The sequence below is a fragment of the Coregonus lavaretus genome, assembly GCF_964263955.1.
Source record: "Coregonus lavaretus genome assembly, contig: HAP1_SCAFFOLD_1073, whole genome shotgun sequence".
Lineage (NCBI taxonomy): Eukaryota > Metazoa > Chordata > Actinopteri > Salmoniformes > Salmonidae > Coregonus > Coregonus lavaretus.
Genome location: NW_028156530.1, coordinates 37034 through 63155, shown reverse-complemented (window position 1 = coordinate 63155; position 26122 = coordinate 37034). Strand labels below are relative to the sequence as shown.

General features: G+C 44.1%; 1 protein-coding gene across 1 annotated transcript; it reads right to left on the bottom strand.

The window, feature by feature from the left end:
- Positions 1 to 4893: 4893 nt before the first annotated feature.
- LOC311126264 (tripartite motif-containing protein 16-like) lies at positions 4894 to 17449 on the bottom strand. The gene is made up of 6 exons (XM_084200276.1): positions 16828 to 17449; positions 16308 to 16403; positions 6490 to 6723; positions 6192 to 6351; positions 6007 to 6066; positions 4894 to 5770 (listed from the first exon to the last, which is right to left on the bottom strand). Exons 1-6 carry the CDS (start codon positions 17422 to 17424, stop codon positions 5256 to 5258), a joined length of 1662 nt encoding a protein of 553 aa, XP_084056402.1. The 5' UTR covers positions 17425 to 17449; the 3' UTR covers positions 4894 to 5255.
- Between the last annotated feature and the right edge of the window lie 8673 nt (positions 17450 to 26122).

Genomic DNA, 26122 nt, shown 5'->3' with positions numbered 1-26122 from the left:
GTGGATCTACTGTGGTGTAGTTCTTCCCAGCATTGCAACCAAATCAGATTTGTATTACATATTGCCTGGAGTAATTTAAAAAGGAAAGAAAGCTCTAATCTTTACCCAAATGGTCTCAAATTATAGGCCTGATCACCCTGGACCAATGCCTGTTGGTAATTTCAGTAGAACCAAGCAACTCAAGTAGCTATTCAACCTCAAAACTACCTGGTTTTGCTATACATTCAAAACAGCAGTATAATGTGGAATTTTTTGTGGGCATTTAAAAATGACAGAAAATCTTTTCCAAAATGGTCTCAAATGAGCTGTACTCTCAGGCCCATGGGAGAAAGGGTTTTACTAGGCAGGGAGTGTAGAACAAGATGCATGGAGCTCCAGAGGTCACAAGGTCAATGTGGGCCTGCATGGATGTCAGCAGGGCATGAGGGAGAAGGCCCAAGTGAATAGGTGTGTCTGTGTGAGTGTGTGTGTGAGTGATGTATGTTGTTAAGCTATGGAATTAATTGTACAGCATTGGATTGGTGTTGGCATGGGGTAGAGGGAGTTTACATATACCAGTCATTTCCTTTTAAATCCATGAAGGGAAGTGGACAAGTTCACACTTAGAAAGGAGATAATAGTTCCACACCTCATGTGTCCTGATAACTACAGGAATGGAACCATATTGAGGTTGGCTGCTTTCTATACGGTTTGATGGGAGAGAGAGAGAGAGACAGAGACAGAGACAGAGACAGAAACAGTGACAGAGGGAGAGAGAGAGAGAGAGACAGAGACAGAGACAGAGACAGAGACAGAGACAGAGACAGAGAGAGAGAGAGAGAGAGAGAGAGAGAGAGAGAGAGAGAGAGAGAGAGAGAGAGAGAGAGAGAGAGAGAGAGAGAGAGAGAGAGAGAGAGAGAGGACATCAGGTAAAGTTCTGGAGATGAGGGAATATGTGTGCAGAAAGAAACCCTCCAGTATGGTTAACCCCAGTTAGGCCCAGTATGGACTATCAATACAAGTGACCATTTAGAATGTGACCCAGTTCAATGGCTCTTAACAGAACTGGGGGATGTCAGCCATGAAGTTGTCTAAACACAACTGGAATATAATTTGTTTGTGATTCATTGTTAATGGATTTTCCATTAGGAACACAGGGGGAAAACCTAACACAACAACACACATAACACACAACCAATAAAAACACAAAGGGGGAGGAAACCACTAAAGTCATTACCATATTGTCATTTTCTAACGACAGGGAGAAAACATGTAAAATCTAGAAGACTACTTTAGATCTGGTCAGAAGAAGCCTAGTGCACTACGTAGGGAACAGGGAGAGATTTGGGACAGAGACAGTAACTCCTGTATGGAAATCTTCATTCTAATGACAGTGAGCAAATCTCCACCCTATTCCCTATGTAGTGCACTACTTTAGATCTGATCAGAAGTAGCCTAGTGCACTACGTAGGGAACAGGGTGTCATTTGGGCCAGAGTCAGTAACTCCCCTGGGTATGAATTCTCTCTCTATCTTATCTGTCTTCTATATGATGTTCTCCTCTCCTCCTCTCTTCTCTCCTCTATTCACTCTATTCTATCATCCACACCACATGCCAGCTTCAACACAATCCATTTACAAGTTAAAGACACACCTTGGAATAAATAGCAAAGGAAAACTACTACTAGATGGATTTTTTTATTTCCCATCACCATGAATCATATTTAATAACTGAACAGTAGCAGACCTAACTTAATCTGTTCCTGACTCTGGGTAGTGGATTAAAAAGACCATCAATCTCCAATGATATTAAAGTACAATTCTGAACATTACTGATATACTGAGTGGTAAGTCAAGATATGTGCTGGGTTTTTATTGTTTGGTTAATAGCACCACCTGCTGGACAGGTTTAATGTTGCTTGACTGAGCAGTATGGGAGAATAAAAGTTGCCAAATTTAGGGCCGGTTTCCCGGATATCTCCATTGAACATGCTTTTTAGTCTAGGACTAGGCTTAATCTGTGTCGGGGAAACCGGCCCATATAGTTTAAGTAGAAAGTAAGTTATTCCAGCTTGTAGTGGGCTGACTAGTCCTTGGGAATTGTCCTTTTGTTCCTGGACCATTTTCCATGCAGCTCCAGGTGACAGAGAACACATCAATTGGGTCGAGCCTACAAGCTGTTCAATGATACTGAGGAAAATTACATAGAGACAGAGAACCAATTGAGAAAACATATCAATGGTTCTGAATGCCAACCAATACACATCAGAAACATACATCATGATTAATGTGATAGAACCTGCTCTTACCATGAGAAACAGATTTCCCAATCTTCTCCTCCTCTTCTTCATCTTTAATGTTGACATTCAGCTCCAATGTAGGGAATGTCCTCTTGGTGTAACGGTCAAGCTGTTGCTTTCTCCCGCGGTAGACCTGGTTCATATCCCGTCGGTTACATTAAGCAGTCTATTCTCTGAAAATAGTCCAGACAGCATGTACCCAACAGTGAGGTCAGTGGGATTGGAGAGAGTCCCCTCTCCCTCTCTCTGTCAGCTGGGTAAACACCTCCCGAGTATCATTTCTTACTCGGCAGGATCCGTCCACGTTTTCGGAGGGCTCCTGGCAAGCGGGGAGTCGCCGACCCGCGTTCAATGTGCCGGTCCGCTTAGCGAGTGCGTCCCGCACGCCCCCATGTCTTCTTTTTTTTCATTTTCATATTTTTGAAAAAATAATTTTTCATATTTTTTTTTCTGCTTCAAAGTAGATTAAGTGAAGCTTCACCTCCATTCAGGCAGTTATCACACCCCCCCACCCGGATTCGACCCCACTGGTCATTTAAAGACGTGTTTGGCTACGGGCACGTGGTAAGTTATGCGTTCACCTGGTAGTCGTCTTTTTTTTCATTTTCATATTTATGAAAAAATATATATATATATATTTTTTGGTAGTCATTTAGCAGACACTCTTATCCAGAGCGACTTACAGTTAGTGATGCATATTTTCTTCATATTTTTTATTTTTTTTATATATATTTTTCTAGCTTTATAAAAAAACAAACGGATAAAAACCTGGTTTTCTAATATGTACGGGTTCATGAGGGTTGCCTAATCACACATGTGACATTTTGGAAGGATGTGACCTTTTTAACCCTTCGTAACAGCACCTATGACCACAATGTAAGGCACTTCCGGTTGTCACAGGAAGCTGTAATTAAACACATATCCTCGTTGGGACAAGCTCTTACAGAATCCTGAGTTTCAGGTCAATCCGTGAAAAACTAAACTTTTTACAGAGGGTTGAATGTAGCGTTTTCACTATCTGCTGGTGGATACATCTAAACCATGTTTAGGGTCAATCTTCCCACTTCCGGTTGCTCCAGGAAGCTTAAACTCAACACAGGTAATCCTTATAGTGGCCTGATGGGTTGACAAAGAAGACAGTTTGATATGGCAATATAAACCCACATAGGCATCAAGTTGAAGTTAGGGCAGCAGGCAATGTATTTCTATATCCCCTGTGGAGGCTGGCCACTCTCTCCCCCCTTTCTCCTAGCCTGCTGCACCTCATATGACATTTTGGAAGGATTTAACCTATTTGAAAAAAGTTGAAAGGCAACGTGGATCTACTGTGGTGTAGTTCTTCCCAGCATTGCAACCAAATCAGATTTGTATTACATATTGCCTGGAGTGATTTAAAAAGGAAATAAAGCTCTAATCTTTACCCAAATGGTCTCAAATTATAGGCCTGATCACCCTGGACCAATGCCTGTTGGTAATTTCAGTAGAACCAAGCAACTCAAGTAGCTATTCAACCTCAAAACTACCTGGTTTTGCTATACATTCAAAACAGCAGTATAATGTGAAATTTTTTGTGGGCATTTAAAAATGACAGAAAATCTTTTCCAAAATGGTCTCAAATGAGCTGTACTCTCAGGCCCATGGGAGAAAGGGTTTTACTAGGCAGGGAGTGTAGAACAAGATGCATGGAGCTCCAGAGGTCACAAGGTCAATGTGGGCCTGCATGGATGTCAGCAGGGCATGAGGGAGAAGGCCCAAGTGAATAGGTGTGTCTGTGTGAGTGTGTGTGTGAGTGATGTATGTTGTTAAGCTATGGAATTAATTGTACAGCATTGGATTGGTGTTGGCATGGGGTAGAGGGAGTTTACATATACCAGTCATTTCCTTTTAAATCCATGAAGGGAAGTGGACAAGTTCACACTTAGAAAGGAGATAATAGTTCCACACCTCATGTGTCCTGATAACTACAGGAATGGAACCATATTGAGGTTGGCTGCTTTCTATACGGTTTGATGGGAGAGAGAGAGAGACAGAGACAGAGACAGAGACAGAGACAGAGACAGAGACAGAGACAGAGAGAGAGAGAGAGAGAGAGAGAGAGAGAGAGAGAGAGAGAGAGAGAGAGAGAGAGAGAGAGAGAGAGAGAGAGAGAGAGAGAGAGAGAGAGAGAGAGAGAGAGAGAGAGAGAGAGAGAGAGAGAGAGAGAGAGAGAGAGAGAGAGAGAGAGAGAGAGAGGAGAGAGAGAGAGAGAGAGAGAGAGAGAGAGAGAGAGAGAGAGAGAGAGAGAGGCAGAGAGAGAGAGAGAGACTTGTCCTTTTGTTCCTGGACCATTTTCCATGCAGCTCCAGGTGACAGAGAACACATCAATTGGGTCGAGCCTACAAGCTGTTCAATGATACTGAGGAAAATTACATAGAGACAGAACCTATTGAGAAAACATATCAATGGTTCTGAATGCCAACCAATATACATCAGAAACATATATCATGATTAATGTGAATGTATAAGTTTAAACATTGCACTTACAAAACTATGAATGCATTGAGTTTTAATTCATAACATCTTCTGAAGATCAAATCAGTCAAATCATTGTACATAAAACAGAGCAGAATGAATCATTACATCTGGGGACCATCACCACCAGCATGACTAGTATATATGTGGACCCTACTACAGTTTAACCAGCTCAGCTATAGACTACACCAGCATGACTAGTATCTATGTGGACCCTACTACAGTTTAACCAGCTCAGCTATAGACTACACCAGCATGACTAGTATCTATGTGGACCCTACTACAGTTTAACCAGCTCAGCTATAGACTACATCAGCATGACTAGTATCTATGTGGAACCTACTACAGTTTAACCAGCTCAGCTATAGACTACACCAGCATGACTAGTATCTATGTGGACCCTACTACAGTTTAACCAGCTCAGCTATAGACTACACCAGCATGACTAGTATCTATGTGGACCCTACTACAGTTTAACCAGCTCAGCAGTACCATTATTGAGCCAAAACCCAGGATAGAGGGGCTGAGTGAATGTGGTCTGGACTCTGTGGAGGAGGGTCATTGTATCAGAGACACTGTAGAAGGACAGAGTACCTGCCTTGTGATCCAGGTCCACTCCTACTCTGGAGGACTGAGGGCCTGATACTTCAGTCCTAACACTATTGTGTCTGAACCAATAACAACCACTAGAGCACTCTAAACTCCAGGACTTGTCATTGTATCCAAATCCACCATCTGTCACTGTTCTGCTGATGTCTTTATATGAGACTGCTGGAACAACACCCCCCCCACTCCACTCCACCTCCCAGTAACAGCGTCCAGACAGACCCTCTCTACACAGAACCATACAGTAGTCGGTGAATCTGTCTGGATGATCAGGATATGGTTGGACTTGGTCTGTATAGGTCACCTTTCTGTTCCCTTCAGACAGAGAGAGGAGTGTGTGTGCTGTGTTTGGGTCCAGTGTGAGCTGACAGGAATCTGGGAGAAGAGCAGAGCAGAGACCAATGAGGGGAGTTAGAACAATAAGTGAAGTCAGATACTGTATCTACCCTGTCTTTGATTAGAGCACAGCAGAGATCAAATCAGAGAAATATGAGGAGTCAGATAGATACCCAGTCTTTGATAAGATCTACTATTGCTATATATTTCTAGAGGGATTGTTAGGAGTGTCAGTAAAAAGAGACTGTTAGTTACTTCAGAATAAAGAGACTCACATTGTAAGAACTGTTCTCTGGTCTTGGGCTCTGGAGGCAGTACAACATCTACTATATTCACTACAGACACACAAACACATTCACAGAGAGAGGGAATGTTATCATCATACCATATTCCACATGTATATGACTAGTAGGGAACTTTCAATGGTCTAAAGTTGATGTTCTTATTATTTTCAACACACCTGTAGTGGAGATCTTGGTCCATTCTCCTTTAAGGACGTCTTCTAGTTTCTCTCTCAGTTCAGACACAGTCTTACTCACATCTCCAAAGTACTGAAGAGGACGGACAACGATGCTGGGTAAGTCTGAAGATACACTGGTACTGGAGAGAGACTGATAACTCTGGGGGGAGAGAGAGAGAGAGAGAGAGAGAGAGAGAGAGAGAGAGAGAGGGAGAAAGTGAGAGGGAGCAGAACCAAATGATTGAGAGTTTCACATTAAGTTAATTTCATATCACATGTATCAAGGCAGTTGAGTTACCTGGAGGAAATGGATGTGATCCTCTGTGTGTGAGAGCTGCTCCAGCTCAGTGCTTCTCTTCCTCAGCTCAGCTATCTCCTGCTCCAGTTGCTCCAGGAGTCCTTCAGCTTGACTCACTTGAGCCTTCTCTTGGGCTCTGATCAGCTCCTTCACCTCAGAGCGCCTTTTCTCAATGGAGCGGATCAGCTCAGTAAAGATCTTATCACTGTCCACCACTGCTGCCTGTGCAGAGCGCTGTTAAGAGAGAGAGAGAGAGAGACTGACTTGTCTTACTTTAATGAGCCATCCTCATAAAACTAACACCCCCACCCCTAAAAGCACATTGCGTGACACCACAACCTCTACACAATCACATTATCCAGTACCCAACACCACAGTACAATACACCAACCAGCACCACATTCCAACCGTCCATCCAACCCCTCCTCTCCAGCCGTACAGACAGCCCCCCTGAGCCCCCATACCTCCTGAAACATCTCCACACTGTTGATCATTTTGTACAACTCAAACTCAACCCTAAGGCGTCAACAGTAATGGCATTACCCTGGCAACACAGAAAAAACATGATGAACAGTCTGTCATTGCAGAAAACGGACACCCCTCCCCAACTCCTAGGTCAACCAGAGCCAACCAGCTATTGGTGTCCAGGGCTCCATGTAATACCCTCCACTGGATGACCCCTGACCTTTCCAGCACTGGGAGCTTATAGAGCCCCTCCACCTATACCCTGCCATGCTCTCAGCCCCCACAACCCCCTGCCACTGATGCCCCTTCACTCCCACTAAGCTCAGAGTGTTAAAAGTCAGTAAGTCCTCCAGACTCTCCTGCCAGTCCCCAGTCTCTGCTGTCACTTGCAGTGGTGGAAACGGTGGTGGCCCCTCCTCAGGCTGCTCCAGCCCTCAGTACTGCAGCATAGAAATCAGAGACCCCTGCTGTATTGAGTCTCTCTGGCCGCATGATGAAGATCTGCTGATCCAGCCCCAAACCACCAGCCCTCCTCAACAGAGCACATGCTGGTTCCCTCCAGCCCACCTCCGTACGGTACAGTAGCCTCTGTGCTGCTGAGTCAGAACGCTGCCACCCTGACCAGAAAATGTTTACTAACTTGCGCTGCAGGTCCACAAGCAGACCACCGGGGGCGTTGAGAATGGCCAATTTAAGCCATAGAGAGGATGCCACCAAGTTGTTGATGATCAGCTCCGTCCCTCTGTATGCCACTTGGGAGATGAGCCACCTCCACTTCGTCAGCCTCGACACCACCGCTTGTGACACTCCTTCCCAGTTCTTCCTATCCCAACCCTCCGAGCCCAGATACACCCCAAGCATCTTGAGCCACTCACAGCCCCACTGCAACCCCCCTGGAAGCTGCAGAGGTGCCCTGTCCCTCCATGCCCCACATAACAGAGTCTCACTCTTGCCCCAGTTTCCCTAAGCAGAAGACGCCCCCTCGTACACCCTCAAACTATTCTCCAGGGCCTGTAGGTTCTGCTCATCCCTAACCAACACAGACGTCATAAGCGTATGCTGCCACTGCTATGCCTGTCCCCAACCCTATGCCTGGCTCCCACACTCCCTGTAGCCTCCTGCGTAGCAGGCCCAGAAAGGGCTCAATAACAAGAGTGTATAGCTGCCCTGACAGAGGGCATCCCTGGTGAATGCCCCTCCCTACCCAGACTGGCCTACTGAGCCCTCCCCACACCTCTGTAGCTCAGCTGGTAGAGCACGGCGCTTGTAACGCCAAGGTAGTGGGTTCGATCCCCGGGACCACCCATACACAAAAATGTATGCACGCATGACTGTAAGTCGCTTTGGATAAAAGCGTCTGCTAAATGGCATATTATTATTATTATTACCTTGACCATACATGAAGCCCCAGCGTACAGTATTTGAACACAGGCCACAAAATTCTCCCCACAACCAAAACAACACATTGAACAGATATTCATGGTCCACCCTAATTAAAAAGGCTTTCTCCTGATTATGAACAGATTGTCTGTGTTTGAGCGTCCTGGTACACAGTACGTTTGGTCCTTGTGTACAATAGAGTCCAGGTGGGACTTCAGTCTGTTAACGAGGACCTTGGTAAAGACCTTATAGTCCAAACAGAGCAATGCCACAGGCCTCCAGTTCTTTAAGTTGCTCAAATCTACTTGTTTGGGCAGGAGAGTCAAAGCCTCCCGTCTACAGCTTAGCGACAGCTCCCCCACCCCGACGCACTCACACAACACACGTTCTGTCCAATAATTCCCCAGAACTTTTTATAAAAATCCACAGGCAGACCGTCTGAGAGACAGCAGCTGAGAGTTTGTGAAAGGCCAGGGAAATGTCTATTTGATTTATCTGTGACAGAGAGAGTTTGGAAAGGTCTGTGAGCAGAACCTGAGAAAACCCAGGATAATAATAATAATAATAATAATAATATGCCATTTAGCAGACGCTTTTATCCAAAGCGACTTACAGTCATGTGCATACATTTTTACATATGGGTGGTCCCGGGGATCGAACCCACTACCCTGGCGTTACAAGCGCCATGCTCTACCAATTGAGCTACAGAGGACCACAGAGTTCTGCCCTCTATAAATCAGAGTACAACTCCACAGCCTCATCTCCTCACAACAGAAGTTACCCACCCATCAGGCTCCCTCATCTCCTCACAACAGAAGTTACCCACCCATCAGGATCCCTCCTCTCCCCACAACAGAAGTTACCCACCCATCAGACTCCCTCATCTCCCCACAACAGAAGTTACCCACCCAGCAGGTTCCCTCATCTCCCCACAACAGAAGTTACCCACCCATCAGGCTCGCTCATCTCCCCCACAACAGAAGTTACCCACCCATCAGGCACCCTCATCTCCCCACAACAGAAGTTACCCACCCATCAGGCTCCCTCATCTCCTCACAACATAAGTTACCCACCCATCAGGCTCCCTCATCTCCCCCACAACAGAAGTTACCCACCCATCAGGCTCCCTCATCTCCCCCACAACAGAAGTTACCCACCCATCAGGCTCCCTCATCTCCCCACAACAGAAGTTACCCACCCATCAGGCTCCCTCATCTCCTCACAACATAAGTTACCCACCCATCAGGCTCCCTCATCTCCCCCACAACAGAAGTTACCCACCCATCAGGCTCCCTCATCTCCCCACAACAGAAGTTACCCACCCATCAGGCTCCCTCATCTCCCCCACAACAGAAGGTACCCACCCATCAGTCTCCCTCATCTCCCCACAACAGAAGTTACCCACCCATCAGGCTCCCTCATCTCCCCCACAACAGAAGTTACCCACCCATCAGGCTCCCTCATCTCCCCCACAACAGAAGTTACCCACCCATCAGGCTCCCTCATCTCCCCCACAACAGAAGTTACCCACCCATCAGGCTCCCCTATCTCCCCCACAATAGAAGTTACCCACCCATCAGGCTCCCTCCTCTCCCCCACAACAGAAGTTACCCACCCATCAGGCTCCCTCATCTCCCCACAACAGAAGTTACCCACCCATCAGGCTCCCTCATCTCCCCACAACAGAAGTTACCCACCCATCAGGCTCGCTCATCTCCCCCACAACAGAAGTTACCCACCCATCAGGCTCCCTCATCTCCCCACAACAGAAGTTACCCACCCATCAGGCTCCCTCATCTCCTCACAACATAAGTTACCCACCCATCAGGCTCCCTCATCTCCCCCACAACAGAAGTTACCCACCCATCAGGCTCCCCTATCTCCCCCACAATAGAAGTTACCCACCCATCAGGCTCCCTAATCTCCCCACAACAGAAGTTAAACGCCCATCAGACCAACGTAAACAATGGATTTTCTTGGTTTCCCCACTCTGTTTCTCCAACCCAAAAGAGCTGGGAGCATCCATCTCCCTCAACATGGAAAATCTAGCTCTTACAAGTGATCCAAACTCCCCCTTCTGCTGTTCCCATCTCTCCCAAAAGCCTTGGAAGCTTGAGCAAAAAGTGGCATCTTGAAAGAGCTTTACATTGAATTTGGTGAAACATAGAACTGAGCCCTGTACTAGGTGCAGACACATTTATGAAAGCAAAGACAAGGTCATTATTTGGGCTCTAACCACTAACAACCTACCCTTACACACCTCTTTTGACATTTTAATGTTTTTGTTTTACATATTCCCCCAGTCTTTGTCGCCGTTCATGTTAAGGAAGTCTAACCGTGAAATCTCCATAAGAGGTGGGAGGGAAATCACCACAATCAGAAACCAGTAGAGAAGCCCATAAAGCCGCCATGCCAGAAAAAACCATCCATTTAAGCAGATTCTGAAGACATGCCCTTAAGAACCCATGACCCATTTTCTCAGCCTATACCGCTTCCTGGGTGAGAGGACACTAAACCCCTCATTCTTCATCACGTGTTGTACTGACCTTACAAACCTTCCAGGATCAATCAAATAAGACTCCAGCAGAACCTTCTTTTTCCCCTTTAGTCTGCATCAGGAACCTAGAAAGTTCTCTCACCGTATATACTGGGCCCTCAGCCTGACTGGCTGTCAGCTCTGGATCCAATGAGCCGTCTGAAAACGAGACGCCTTGTCCTCCGCTCCCGCAGACTCACCTCCCCCCTCTTCCTCCTCCTCCATTGGCACGGTACCGTCCTCCTCCTCCCCAGTCTCTGCCCCCCTGCACTTCCCCCCTGATCAGAGCCTCTTCCCCAATGACAGGCAATATTTCCTGGGATGAGCCCACCAAGCCTTCGCCCACCGGAGTCTCTGTTACTACAGAAACCTGCCTCAGCTCATGTAGCCCAGCTGCAACCCTCCCCACCACCGCTTTCTCCACGGCCTGCGCACCACCACTTGGCCATGCACTACTACCGTGTAGCTCAGTTGGTAGAGCATGGGGCTTGCAACGCCAGGGTTGTGGGTTCGTTTCCCATGGGGGGAAAGTATGAAAATGTATGCACTCACTAACTGTAAGTCGCTCTGGATAAGAGCATCTGCTAAATGACTAAAATTTAAAAAATGTATTCTCCTCCCTCCTGGTACCCCTGCCATTTATTTTGCAATTCTGAGTAATCACTACTTTAGTAAGGATTAGTAAGGAAAAACACTTTATTCAGTACTACTGCAGTTGCTTAATAATTCCAATAGATGGCAGCATAAGACCATGAATGACATTTCAGAAGATTAGTTTAGTTCTCTCCCTGGATACACCACCACTCCCCCTCACAGGAAAACTCCTGCCAGCGCTTTTTACTGTCCCTTTCCACACTGCTAACGCAAGAGGAAGGACTGAAAACACATTACTGTGAAGTAATATAATGATGATTCATGTTTATTATTACCTGTTTTTATGCTCATGTTTTGAAATTATACTTCATTACTATAATGATTATCAATACGCCTGAACATTAATTCAGTCACCTCTGGTCGACAAAAACGTATTTTCCTAGTACATTAATTGTCAAATTCATCAACCAGCATCGAGCACTCTGCCTTCTCAGGCAAGCGAGGGGCATGTTGAGGTAAATATGCTAACCGCGACGGTTGCATTATGTAATTTATTGGTGGGCTGGAAGATGCAGTGTTTTTTCTTTTCTATTCAGAGGCTATTTACTCCCAATATGAGATAATTTTATATAGAAGGTTTTTATAATGCATGTTTACTAGGGTTGATGTTAGCGCATCTGAGTAGGGATTATTTGGGTTCAATACCTGTCCTACCTATCAATCATATTGCTGCTTGTAGCCTATAACTGATGATCCCCACACTAGAAACACCGAAAACTATCTGTGCTAGCAAACCCTGTGTTCCACCCCTCCCCTGTGTAACCTTGAAGTTTGTTAAGAAACAAACACTTGTCTACGAAAAGAGACATGTTTAACGGATTCCGCTTGGCACCCAGCCGAGAGCACACGAAAACCACTTGCAAATTTACCAAAACTAACCAACTACTTGCGGTCTGTTCGTAAGAAATAAACGGAGGCAGATTAGCCACCACAACTCTTATCGAAAGAGGCGAAATCTGCACCAACACACCCCTCACAAAAATCCCACTCACAACAAGACAAACCTTTTTCATTAACACAACCACCGCCTTGTTCATTCTGGATGCAGAGTGCAGATGTTCTGCTCCAACCTGTTCGCCGACCATGAGCAAAACTTCCTCCACACCTTTCTCCGGAACGCACCCGAAGCGACAGCGTTTCTTCTCCACTCGGTTGAGGCCATCACGCCGCCCTAACAAACTACCCCTACTCCCCCCTCAACTCTAAACGATAAACAGTGGAAACCAATAAACAAACCCTCCACCATGAGAAAATAAATTCAGAAAATACGCAAGAACCAAAAGAAAAAAGAATAGTAGCCCTCCTCACGAACCACAAATCTCTCACACAACCAACTTCTTCTTCTATGATATAATGGCGGTCCACAAACCAACGTTAAAGGTGCATGCCGCCACCTACTGTGCTGGAGTGTGTGGTCAATCACAGTTTCCAACATTTCTAAATCCTCCTACCTAACTCAGTACTTCTGAGAAAATAAAGAAGAGCCCTACTAACTTCTAATAGACCCTCCCCCATCCCCAAAATCCCTTCCAACCCCCCCCCAACCCCGTCCAACCTCAATGACCCTACACTTCAATCTTTCCCTCTCTTCAACATATTAACAACAATATAACAACACATGCTCCACCGTTTCATCGACCATACCCTCCAGACACAAATCATTCACATGCTTGCCAACCAGATGTAATGACGAGTTCAATGTACAATGTCCTAAGCGCAATTTAGTAAACACTACATCTCCCTTCCTAATCTGACTTTTGAATCTTGGTCTATCAACCTTTCTGTAAAACTGTAAACTATTCATATAAATGCCGGCCCTTGTGCTCAGAGTACCATCTCTTCTGCCACACATCTATCAAAATGGCTCTGATCTTACATTTGGCCTCACCTCTACCCAGTGGAACATTAATATCAATTATATCTCGTTTCAAAGCTCGTTTAGCTAACTGGTCTACAATTTCATTCCCTTCCACACCCGAATGTGCTGGGACCCAGCAGAATCTCACTACTACACCCATTCTCTCAATTCTCCATAATAACATTAATACCTCCAATAGCAGGTCACTCCTATTAGATTTACCAGATGATAAACTATTCAATACAGACAGAGAATCTGACCATACTATAATTCTAACAGGTTGTACGTCCTCCACCCACTGGAGGGCAACTATTATCGCCAACAGTTCAACTGAGTATACTGACAGTTCATTTGTTAGTCTTCTACATATCTGCACATCAAATTCAGGAACGTAAACGCCTGCTCCTGTGTGCCCACTATCTGGGTCCTTGGATCCGTCTGTGAAAAGCGGTAAAAAAGCATAAAAACTTTTACCAATGTAATTGTCAACCAGTTTCACTATATCACTGACTTCTGACCAATCTTTCCTTTTCTCTACCAAGGTTAGATCAACAACAGGGTCTGGGAGTAACCATGGAGGAACATCCCCTATCACCACAGAAGGGCCAACCTCCAACTCCCTCAAACCACTCTCATCAGCAACCTTTCCAACTGTCCAACCAAAACCACTGCCTTGTCTACTAGTATATTCCCAACAGTCATCTAGAACAGTAGCAGTGGGATGCTCAACCTCACAGCCTTTCAACCCAATAAGATAATGACCATTTTTACGCTGTATATCCAAAGGCATCTCTCCTGCCTCCACCAGTAAGGCACATACAGATGTTGATTTAAATGCACCAATACATATCCTTAAAGCTTTATACTGGATTCTGTCCAGCTTCTGAAGCCAAGTCTTTACCTCTGTTCCATAAACTGTACACCAGTAATCAATTGTCGTCCTGATCAGAGCTCTATAAATATCCATCAACAATTGTCTGTCAGCACCCCATTCATAACCAGAGACCCACAAAACCAACTACCGCGAAAGTTAATGAATGAGAGAGACAGAGACATCGTTACAACACTGTACATAGCCATAATATAACGGTTCTTCTTCTTTGGAGTTTAACGGCGGTTGGCATCCAATATGTTGCATTACCGCCCCCAACTGGACTATAATATAAATCCATTATACTTTGTTATACAAAATGGGAAAAGGGGAAATTATAATAATACAAAAAAAACCTTCCAACTAACCCTACACTCATTAAATACCCACTACCCCATTCCACTACTTTGACCCTATCTGCTCCTGCACCATGCCAACGGCCTGGGAGGACGGGACACCACCACTCAACACACCCTGTAACTCTTCTGAAGTCTAATCTTGTATGCCCAAATACTTCTCTGCAGCTGCCATCACAATATCCATTTTCTGTGATTGACAATCCATTTCTGCGGTATAGTTGATAACCATTGCTATGAACTCTAAGAAGCTAACTTTCCTAAAGCATATATCACTCGTTGGCCTATCCCTCTGTGCTGGCACAGATCTACTACTCACAGGGATCCTCTCATGATCTCTCACCCTTGACCCATCCTCCTCTACTTCCTTCACTGCCTCAGCATACGACACCTTCTGCACTACTCTGACTCTAGGCACCTCAACCTGCGTCTCTCGCACCGGACACTTCAGATCCCCAGCAACATGGGCATCCCTACAGTTGACACACACAACTTTATCCACCGAAACTACACAATCCTCTATCCCATGCCCTCCTGCACACTTCCCACATCTTGGATCTCCCTCCTACAAACTGCTGACCATAAACGTTGCACCTGAAACAAAGCAGTGGATTCGCCACAAAAGCTCTAACAGGATAACTGATATATCCTACCATGACTTTGATGGGTAAAGACTCAAAACTCAAAAGGACTGACAGTGACTCCTCTGTTTCACCACGCTCACCACCGGGTCTGTGTTGCACCAAACGGCGGGCATCACAAACACCAGCAGTCTTCAACCTTAATTGCTCCACTTCTACACTTACCGCTACCCCAGAAATCACTCCTTTCAATGGTGCCCTGTTCCTAAGAGCAAAGCAAGAAACAGATCTTGACCCAAGTTGCGTGATACGGAGCGCCCACTCCCTCTGGTCAGAAGAAACACAAACAAATATCCCAAGTCCACTACAGGTTACCTTCACTGATTCAACTGCACCCAACTCTTTTCCCACCCAACATGAAACCACAAATGGATCTGCCAATAGGTATGGATCCACGTTCTCCTACAATGTAACTCCTACTGCACCAGATTCTTCTTTATCATGTCCATTGATGCCAGGCTCTGGTTCTGAGCTCTTCACCACACCTTCTACCTCACTTAACTCTCCCTCATTCATTTCCATTTCACCTCCAGAACTCAGTCTGGCGAATGGCTCACTCTGTTTGCACTTGAATTATAACATTTGATTTTGATTTTGATTTATTTTTATGTCTCTATTCCTTTTAAACTTTTGTGAGTGTAACGTTTACTGTTAATTTCTGATTTGTTTATTATTTATTTCACTTGCTTTGGTAATGTAACATATGTTTCCAATGCCAATAAAGCCCATTTAATTGAATCAAGAGAGAGAGCTCCCTGTTAATGTATAGCAGACATGAGTCGCTCATGGTTACTCATGGTTATGTGAAGAGGTAGAGCCGCTTGCGACTTTAAATCAGTCAGAACAATAGGGAATGTCCTTTTGGTCAAGATGATGGTTTCTCCCACAGTAGACCCGGGTTCATAACCCGTCAGTTACATTAAGCAGTCTATTCTCTGACAGGGGTCCAGACAGCCTGTTCCCAACAGTGGGATTGGATAGGGGCCTCTCTCTCTCTCTCTCTCTGACTGGAGGAGAGAAGTGAAATGGTGTGTCTCCTCTGGTCAACAATACTCACCTTGAGAGACTCCACAGCCTGTTTGAGCTCCTTCAGCTTCTTCTCTCTCTCCTGGAATCTCTGCTGGACCTTCTGCTGACTCATCCCCAGCTGCCTCTGTGGAGAATCACTCTTCAATGAGCTATCAAGCTTTATTTGTCCAGTAGATCAATAGTATAGTAATGTGACATAGGGCCCATAGAGAGGAAGGTCTAAAATCTTGAGGAAGTCCCTTTACCATATGACATTTTCTATGTTGCTATGTGAATGATTATAGTTTTTATGGTAGACGTACATGTATCAAGGGGTTGAGACTGAACTTTGAACTCTTAAAAGGGCATTCGGAATGATAATAGTGTTTGACTTCAGAAAATGGTGATACATTTGGATCAAACTCAATATACTCAAGGTTTGTGTTCATATTTGTTCTGCTGAGGATCAATTTCATTTGATTTCTCTCATATTCAAACAGACTTAGTTCCTACTGTATCTTTAATTCTTTGTTTATCAGACAGTCACCAACAAGTAGTTCTGGTCTTACCTGTTTCTCAGTCCTCTCTGCTGCAGCTGACACTGTATCATGGCCTTTATGTTCATCCATCACACACAGCAGACAGATACACTGCTGATCGGTACGACAGTAAACCTCCAGCAGTTTGTCATGATCAGAGCAGATTTTCTCCTGTAGTTGTGCGGTGGCTTTGACCAGCTTGTGCTTCTTGAAAGCAGGAGATTCATAGTGAGGTTGGAGGTGAGTCTCACAGTAAGAGGCCAGACACACCAGACAGGACATGAGGGCTTTCTGCTTTCTGGTCCCAGTGCAGACATCACACGCCACATCTCCAGGTCCAACATAGCACAGAGCAGGAGGGGGAGCAGCCTGGAGTCCTGTCTTCTTCAGTTTCTCCACCAACTCAGCCAATATGTTACTTTTCGTCAGATTAGGCCTTGGAGTGAAGGTCTCTCTGCACTGAGGACAGCTATAGACCCCTTTCAGAACATCCTGATCCCAGCAGCCCTCAATACAGCTCCTACAGTAACTGTGTCCACAGGGTATGGTGACTGGTTCCTTCAGTACGTCCAGACAGACAGAACAACAGAACTGGTCCTGGTCCAGCAGAACTCCCTGCTGAGCCATTTGGACAGTTGTTCACTCTCACACAGTCAGACGACACAGAGACTCAGACCAGTTTCGTTTTCTCAGAAAATAGTTTGTGCGAGGGGGAGGGACTTCCTGGTTCTGCCAGAGAGGTGGGGTTAGATGGAGTGAAGGAGGGATGCAGGGAGGGAGAATTTAGAGGAAGGAGGGAGAGAGAGAACTGCATGCAACGAGGTGAGGGAGACAAAGATTTTAGTTCCTAGGTTAGGGCCCTTCATTTGGAATAAATCTAACAAAATGAGTTGTTAGAATATATAAAGGGTAACAGTTCCTATGAAGTACATATTATAATTATTATAACAAGCTTCATAATTCCTTATAATCAGTGTTATAACACATAAGTGTATTATAAGAGTCTATAATAATTCAATAGTGGTTGTAATGGGGGGGATTGATATTGATACAATATACTGTAGTTTAAATGAATACTGTATGTATTGACTGATCATTGAGAATGAGGTAATACTTTACATTACAGTGTGGGTATTACTGTTAGGCCTAGGGTCAGGGTTAGAGTTACTACATTCAGCAGTAACCCTAACCCTAGCCATATCTAGGACTAAAAAGAGAAGACGTTTTATAATCAGAGTTCTTTGTATCTCTTCTTAGTCAGACAGAAACCCCCCACATCTTATAGGTGGATGGGGTTATGAACATATCCAATGAATTGTTTGCTGCAACCAGATGAAATGAAAGTGCCTTTCAGCAGGAAAAGCTTCTCTAATAATCCTAACCATTGCTGGGTGTCTTCAGAGACTGAGGTATAGAGACACACTGTCAAGTCAAATCATCTGGCTGTGCTTTCATGTCAAAACATTTATTATTTTCTATTCATAAAATTCATAAAATTCAATTGTATTATATTCTTTGATAATATATTATATCCATAGGCTCCACTCTGTATAGTGTTAATGATGACTGTTTGCTCTGTACATTGATTGAATGGTTAGGACTATCTCACTGTATTCACTGTTTAAATCCCAAGAGACCAGGAGACCTAAAGGAAGCCTTCAACACTGTATCCCTTCATCCAGTCATAGTAAACAACCTCTGTCTGTCTGTACGTCTGTCTGTCTGTAAACACAGCCAACTTTTCTGCGGTGGTTGTTGTTGCTATCAGTGCGGCACAGCTATTTTCAGGTCTCTCCAGAGATGGTCGATCGGGTTCAACTCCAGGAGTCCTGTCTTCTTCAGTTTCTCCACCAACTCAGCCAACATGTTATTTTTCCTCAGAGTAGGCCTTGGAGTGAAGGTCTGTCTGCACTGAGGATGTCACACCCCACATCTAAAGGTCCAGCATGACAGTGAGCAGGAGGAGCAGCTTGGAGTCCTGTCTTCTTCAGTTTCTCCACCACTTAGGCGAGCACAGCACTCCTGTTCAGAATAGGTCTTGGGGTGAAGGTATGTCTGCACTGCACTCAATCTGGTTTATTTAGTACCCCAGCGCAGGTTAAGTAGTGGAAAGAACATGTTGGGTTATTTTGACCCAGACAGTTTGGTTGCATGAATAACCCAATATGTTGGGTTGTTAATATTAACAGAACACGGGTTAATTTAACCATCAGTTGGGTATTTTTTACTCTCATGCTTGGTTGACCTAGCAACTGGGTCTGTTTTAATGTCATGCTTGGTTAACCTAGCAACTGGGTTTGTTCTAATGTCATGCTTGGTTGACCTAGCAACTGGGTCTGTTTTAATGTCATGCTCGGTTGACCTAGCAACTGGGTCTGTTTTAATGTCATGCTCGGTTGACCTAGCAACTGGGTCTGTTTTAATGTCATGCTCGGTTGACCTAGCAACTGGGTCTGTTTTAATGTCATGCTCGGTTGACCTAGCAACTGGGTCTGTTTTAATGTCATGCTCGGTTGACCTAGCAACTGGGTCTGTTTTAATGTCATGCTTGGTTGACCTAGCAACTGGGTCTGTTTTAATGTCATGCTTGGTTGACCTAGCAACTGGGTCTGTTTTAATGTCATGCTTGGTTGCCCTAGCAACTGGGTCTGTTTTAATGTCACCCTTACTGTAGGTTATTTTAAGGCGTTTACATACTGTAAACTCAATGTTTCCTTATTAAATTCTTCTATAATATGTAGAGTATTTATTACATATTATAATAAGGTATACCACTGTATCATAGCCCAACAATGAGACATACGTGGACTTTTAGGAAACTCTATAAGCATCATTGAAGCTACAAAAATGTAAATGTTCAACCTTAACATGTGCTAACTACGCAACAGACCAGATGAACAGGAAATATATTTACTCTCATGGGTGGCTAAAAATAACTATCTGAAAGCCACACCCCTACTAAACTATGCCTACAGTCTTCTGATCTGACCTGATGGGTCATATCTCAATAGCCAAGCAACAATAACCCAACACCCAGCATCCATAACCCAGCAGTTTTTAAAGAAAACAACCCAACTAAGTGACCCAACGCCTGCAACCCAACATTTGGGTCAACAAAACAACCCAGTATTGTTTAGAGTGTGGGGACAGGTGTAGACCCCTTTCAGATCATCCTGATCCCAACTTTCTTTAATACAGCCCATACAGTAGCTGTGTCCACAGGCAGTAGTCACCGGATCCTTCAGTGGATCCAGACAGACGGAGCAACAGAACAGTTCTAGATTGTCAGCCATTTTAGTGCTTTCACCTGAAGGTTGAGCAACAGGGTGTCAAAAATGACTTTCTGTTTCATGGAACTCTACACCAGAGGACAGGGAGTGGCTTCCTCTTGACTGTGTACTCTGCATCTACAGGTTTTTGGGGGATGGAAGTTAAGCTAAGAAGATGACGTTGCATACAGCTGTGTCCACAGGGAATAGTAACTGGATCCTTTGGTAGATCCAGACAGCAGAGTGGATATTTTAAAAGGGCCTCTGCAATGTCCATACAACAAACTGCACAGCAGAGTATCAGAGATAACTTTAATTTCTTTGAAAGTCTGAGTGGTGGGGGAGGCCTTTTAGATCTGTTTGGAGACGTTAGTCCTGGATGGATGCACTGAGGTATATAGGGATGGAAGCCATAGTGACGTGTAACCAAATATAAGGTTGTGGTAAAACATTACAACGTTTTAAAGGTTCCATAAATGTACAGTGACCTATTCAGAAGCCACAGTGGTGAATGATGAATATGTCAAATCAAAAGTTTTCTTTCATTTTCATTCATGAAAAATGATCATAAATTGTAAAGAAACATGTGGATGCAGTGGGGTGCAAATACCTCTGTAGAATTAATTAAGCGAGAAATGTTGGTGGAAACGGCTTTATGCACAAATATTGATATAATAACCATCATATTGAAGTAAACTTGGAGTCACACGATGATATGTGGTGTGGTCCTCCCACTACGACTCGGGAAACCATGCAGTTTATTAAGCTACAGATGAAATAAGTTATGCTGAACTTCACAGGGTGGTGAAAGTGTACGGTGATGAGCTTGATGCTCCTTTCCAATAAATATCGAGGGTCTTTTTGTCCATAATAATGTCATCATGTAGGCAGCCTGTCCAGAGTTGGCACGTTCACTATATAATGCCCCAAAACATCTGACAAAACCATCGGTAGAGTTGAAAATGTGATGGAAACCCATTTAACAGAACGTTTTTAACCGGTTTTTGTATTTTCCCAAAAATATATTTGTATGTGCATTACATCATCATGCACAGCCATTTATCCTCAACAAGTCAATTTGATGGAAACATCTCTGCTGGTAAAATTCACGTTTTTATGAAGATTTTACAATATTCACATGAAAATCTGTCGCCAGTCGAATGGAAACAGATTTTCATGCGAATTTTCAAAAATCTGCATAAAAACAATATCCTCATCTATAACTGGGTCTGTTTTAATGTCATGCTTGGTTGACCTAGCAACTGGGTCTGTTTTAATGTCATGCTTAGTTGACCTAGCAACTGGGTCTGTTTTAATGTCATGCTTGGTTGACCTAGCAACTGGGTCTGTTTTAATGTCATGCTTGGTTGACCTAGCAACTGGGTCTGTTTTAATATCATGCTTGGTTTACCTAGCAACTGGGTCTGTTTTAATGTCATGCTTGGTTGACCTAGCAACTGGGTCTGTGTTAATGTCATGCTTGGTTGACCTAGCAACTGGGTCTGTTTTAATATCATGCTTGGTTGACCTAGCAACTGGGTCTGTTTTAATGTCATGCTTGGTTGACCTAGCAACTGGGTCTGTTTTAATGTCATGCTCGGTTGACCTAGCAACTGGGTCTGTTTTAATGTCATGCTTGGTTGGCCTAGCAACTGGGTCTGTTTTAATGTCATGCTCGGTTGACCTAGCAACTGGGTCTGTTTTAATGTCATGCTTAGTTGACCTAGCAACTGGGTCTGTTTTAATGTCATGCTTGGTTGACCTAGCAACTGGGTCTGTTTTAATGTCATGCTTGGTTGACCTAGCAACTGGGTCTGTTTTAATGTCATGCTTGGTTGACCTAGCAACTGGGTCTGTTTTAATGTCATGCTTGGTTTACCTAGCAACTGGGTCTGTTTTAATGTCATGCTTGGTTGACCTAGCAAATGGGTCTGTTTTAATGTCATGCTTGGTTGACCTAGCAACTGGGTCTGTTTTAATGTCATGCTTGGTTGACCTAGCAACTGGGTCTGTTTTAATGTCATGCTTGTTTGACCTAGCAACTGGGTCTGTTTTAATGTCATGCTTGGTTGACCTAGCAACTGGGTCTGTTTTAATGTCATCCTAGGTTGACCTAGCAACTGGGTCTGTTTTAATGTCATGCTCGGTTGACCTAGCAACTGGGTCTGTTTTAATGTCATGCTTGGTTGACCTAGCAACTGGGTCTGTTTTAATGTCATGCTTGGTTGACCTAGCAACTGGGTCTGTTTTAATGTCATGCTTTGTTTACCTAGCAACTGGGTCTGTTTTAATGTCATGCTTAGTTGACCTAGCAACTGGGTCTGTTTTAATGTCATGCTTGGTTGACCTAGCAACTGGGTCTGTTTTAATGTCATGCTTGGTTGACCTAGCAACTGGGTCTGTTTTAATGTCATGCTTGGTTGACCTAGCAACTGGGTTTGTTTTAATGTCATGCTTGGTTTACCTAGCAACTGGGTCTGTTTTAATGTCATGCTTGGTTGACCTAGCAAATGGGTCTGTTTTAATGTCATGCTTGGTTGACCTAGCAACTGGGTCTGTTTTAATGTCATGCTCGGTTGACCAAGCAAATGGGTCTGTTTTAATGTCATGCTTGGTTGGCCTAGCAACTGGGTCTGTTTTAATGTCATGCTCGGTTGACCTAGCAACTGGGTCTGTTTTAATGTCATGCTTGGTTGACCTATCAACTGGGTCTGTTTTAATGTCATCCTAGGTTGACCTAGCAACTGGGTCTGTTTTAATGTCATGCTCGGTTGACCTAGCAACTGGGTCTGTTTTAATGTCATGCTTGTTTGACCTAGCAACTGGGTCTGTTTTAATGTCATGCTTGGTTGACCTAGCAACTGGGTCTGTTTTAATGTCATCCTAGGTTGACCTAGCAACTGGGTCTGTTTTAATGTCATGCTCGGTTGACCTAGCAACTGGGTCTGTTTTAATGTCATGCTTGGTTGACCTAGCAACTGGGTCTGTTTTAATGTCATGCTTGGTTGACCTAGCAACTGGGTCTGTTTTAATGTCATGCTTTGTTTACCTAGCAACTGGGTCTGTTTTAATGTCATGCTTAGTTGACCTAGCAACTGGGTCTGTTTTAATGTCATGCTTGGTTGACCTAGCAACTGGGTCTGTTTTAATGTCATGCTTGGTTGACCTAGCAACTGGGTCTGTTTTAATGTCATGCTTGGTTGACCTAGCAACTGGGTTTGTTTTAATGTCATGCTTGGTTTACCTAGCAACTGGGTCTGTTTTAATGTCATGCTTGGTTGACCTAGCAAATGGGTCTGTTTTAATGTCATGCTCGGTTGACCTAGTAACTGGGTCTGTTTTAATGTCATGCTTGGTTGACCTAGCAACTGGGTCTGTTTTAATGTCATCCTAGGTTGACCTAGCAACTGGGTCTGTTTTAATGTCATGCTCGGTTGACCTAGCAACTGGGTCTGTTTTAATGTCATGCTTGGTTGACCTAGCAACTGGGTCTGTTTTAATGTCATCCTAGGTTGACCTAGCAACTGGGTCTGTTTTAATGTCATGCTCGGTTGACCTAGCAACTGGGTCTGTTTTAATGTCATGCTTGGTTGACCTAGCAACTGGGTCTGATTTAATGTCATGCTTGGTTGACCTAGCAACTGGGTCTGTTTTAATGTCATGCTTTGTTTACCTAGCAACTGGGTCTGTTTTAATGTCATGCTTAGTTGACCTAGCAACTGGGTCTGTTTTAATGTCATGCTTGGTTGACCTAGCAACTGGGTCTGTTTTAATGTCATGCTTGGTTGACCTAGCAACTGGGTCTGTTTTAATGTCATGCTTGGTTGACCTAGCAAATGGGTCTGTTTTAATGTCATGCTTGGTTGACCTAGCAACTGGGTCTGTTTTAATGTCATGCTCGGTTGACCAAGCAAATGGGTCTGTTTTAATGTCATGCTTGGTTGGCCTAGCAACTGGGTCTGTTTTAATGTCATGCTCGGTTGACCTAGCAACTGGGTCTGTTTTAATGTCATGCTTGGTTGACCTAGCAACTGGGTCTGTTTTAATGTCATGCTAGGTTGACCTAGCAACTGGGTCTGTTTTAATGTCATGCTTGGTTGACCTAGCAACTGGGTCTGTTTTAATGTCATGCTTGGTTGACCTAGCAACTGGGTCTGTTTTAATGTCATGCTTGGTTTACCTAGCAACTGGGTCTGTTTTAATGTCATGCTTAGTTGACCTAGCAACTGGGTCTGTTTTAATGTCATGCTTGGTTGACCTAGCAACTGGGTCTGTTTTAATGTCATGCTTGGTTGACCTAGCAACTGGGTCTGTTTTAATGTCATGCTTGGTTGACCTAGCAACTGGGTCTGTTTTAATGTCATGCTTGGTTTACCTAGCAACTGGGTCTGTTTTAATGTCATGCTTGGTTGACCTAGCAAATGGGTCTGTTTTAATGTCATGCTTGGTTGACCTAGCAACTGGGTCTGTTTTAATGTCATGCTTGGTTGACCTAGCAACTGGGTCTGTTTTAATGTCATGCTTGTTTGACCTAGCAACTGGGTCTGTTTTAATGTCATGCTTGGTTGACCTAGCAACTGGGTCTGTTTTAATGTCATCCTAGGTTGACCTAGCAACTGGGTCTGTTTTAATGTCATGCTCGGTTGACCTAGCAACTGGGTCTGTTTTAATGTCATGCTTGGTTGACCTAGCAACTGGGTCTGTTTTAATGTCATGCTTGGTTGACCTAGCAACTGGGTCTGTTTTAATGTCATGCTTTGTTTACCTAGCAACTGGGTCTGTTTTAATGTCATGCTTAGTTGACCTAGCAACTGGGTCTGTTTTAATGTCATGCTTGGTTGACCTAGCAACTGGGTCTGTTTTAATGTCATGCTTGGTTGACCTAGCAACTGGGTCTGTTTTAATGTCATGCTTGGTTGACTGAGCAATTGGGTCTGTTTTAATGTCATGCTTGGTTGACCTAGCAACTGGGTCTGTTTTAATGTCATGCTTGGTTGACCTAGCAACTGGGTCTGTTTTAATGTCATGCTCGGTTGACCTAGCAACTGGGTCTGTTTTAATGTCATGCTCGGTTGACCTAGCAACTGGGTCTGTTTTAATGTCATGCTTGGTTGACCTAGCAACTGGGTCTGTTTTAATGTCATGCTTGGTTGACCTAGCAACTGGGTCTGTTTTAATGTCATGCTTGGTTGACCTAGCAACTGGGTCTGTTTTAATGTCATGCTTGGTTGACCTAGTAACTGGGTCTGTTTTAATGTCATGCTAGGTTGACCTAGCAACTGGGTCTGTTTTAATGTCATGCTTGGTTGACCTAGCAACTGGGTCTGTTTTAATGTCATGCTTGGTTGACCTAGCAACTGGGTCTGTTTTAATGTCATGCTTGGTTGCCTTAGCAACTGGGTCTGTTTTAATGTCATCCTTACTGTAGGTTATTTTAAGGCGTTTACATACTGTAAACTCAATTTTTCCTTATTAAATTCTTCTATAAAATGTAGAGTATTTATTACATATTATAATAAGGTATACCACTGTATCATAGCCCAACAATGAGACATACGTGGACTTTTAGGAAACTCTATAAGCATCATTGAAGCTACAAAAATGTAAATGTTCAACCTTAACATGTGCTAACTACGCAACAGACCAGATTAACAGGAATTATATTTACTCTCATGGGTGGCTAAAAATAACTATCTGAAAGCAACACCCCTACTAAACTTTGCCTACAGTCTTCTGATCTGACCTGATGGGTCATATCTCAATAACCAAGCAACAATAACCCAACACCCAGCATCCATAACCCAGCAGTTTTTAAAGAAAACAACCCAACTAAGTGACCCAACGCCTGCAACCCAACATTTGGGTCAACCAAACAACCCAGCATTGTTTAGAGTGTGGGGACAGGTGTAGACCGCTTTCAGATCATCCTGATCCCAGCTTTCTTTAATACAGCCCATACAGTAGCTGTGTCCACAGGCAGTAGTCACCGGATCCTTCAGTGGATCCAGACAGACGGAGCAACAGAACAGTTCTAGATTGTCAGCCATTTTAGTGCT

Coding starts and splice junctions, on each gene's coding strand:
- LOC311126264 (XM_084200276.1), bottom strand. CDS start 17,424: ATGGCTCAGCAGGGAGTTCTGCTGGACCAGGACCAGTTCTGTTGTTCT. Junction 16,404..16,827: donor CAGAGAGGACTGAGAAACAG/GTAAGACCAGAA, acceptor GATTCTCCACAG/AGGCAGCTGGGGATGAGTCA. Junction 5,771..6,006: donor CAGAGAACAGTTCTTACAAT/GTGAGTCTCTTT, acceptor CTCTTCTCCCAG/ATTCCTGTCAGCTCACACTG.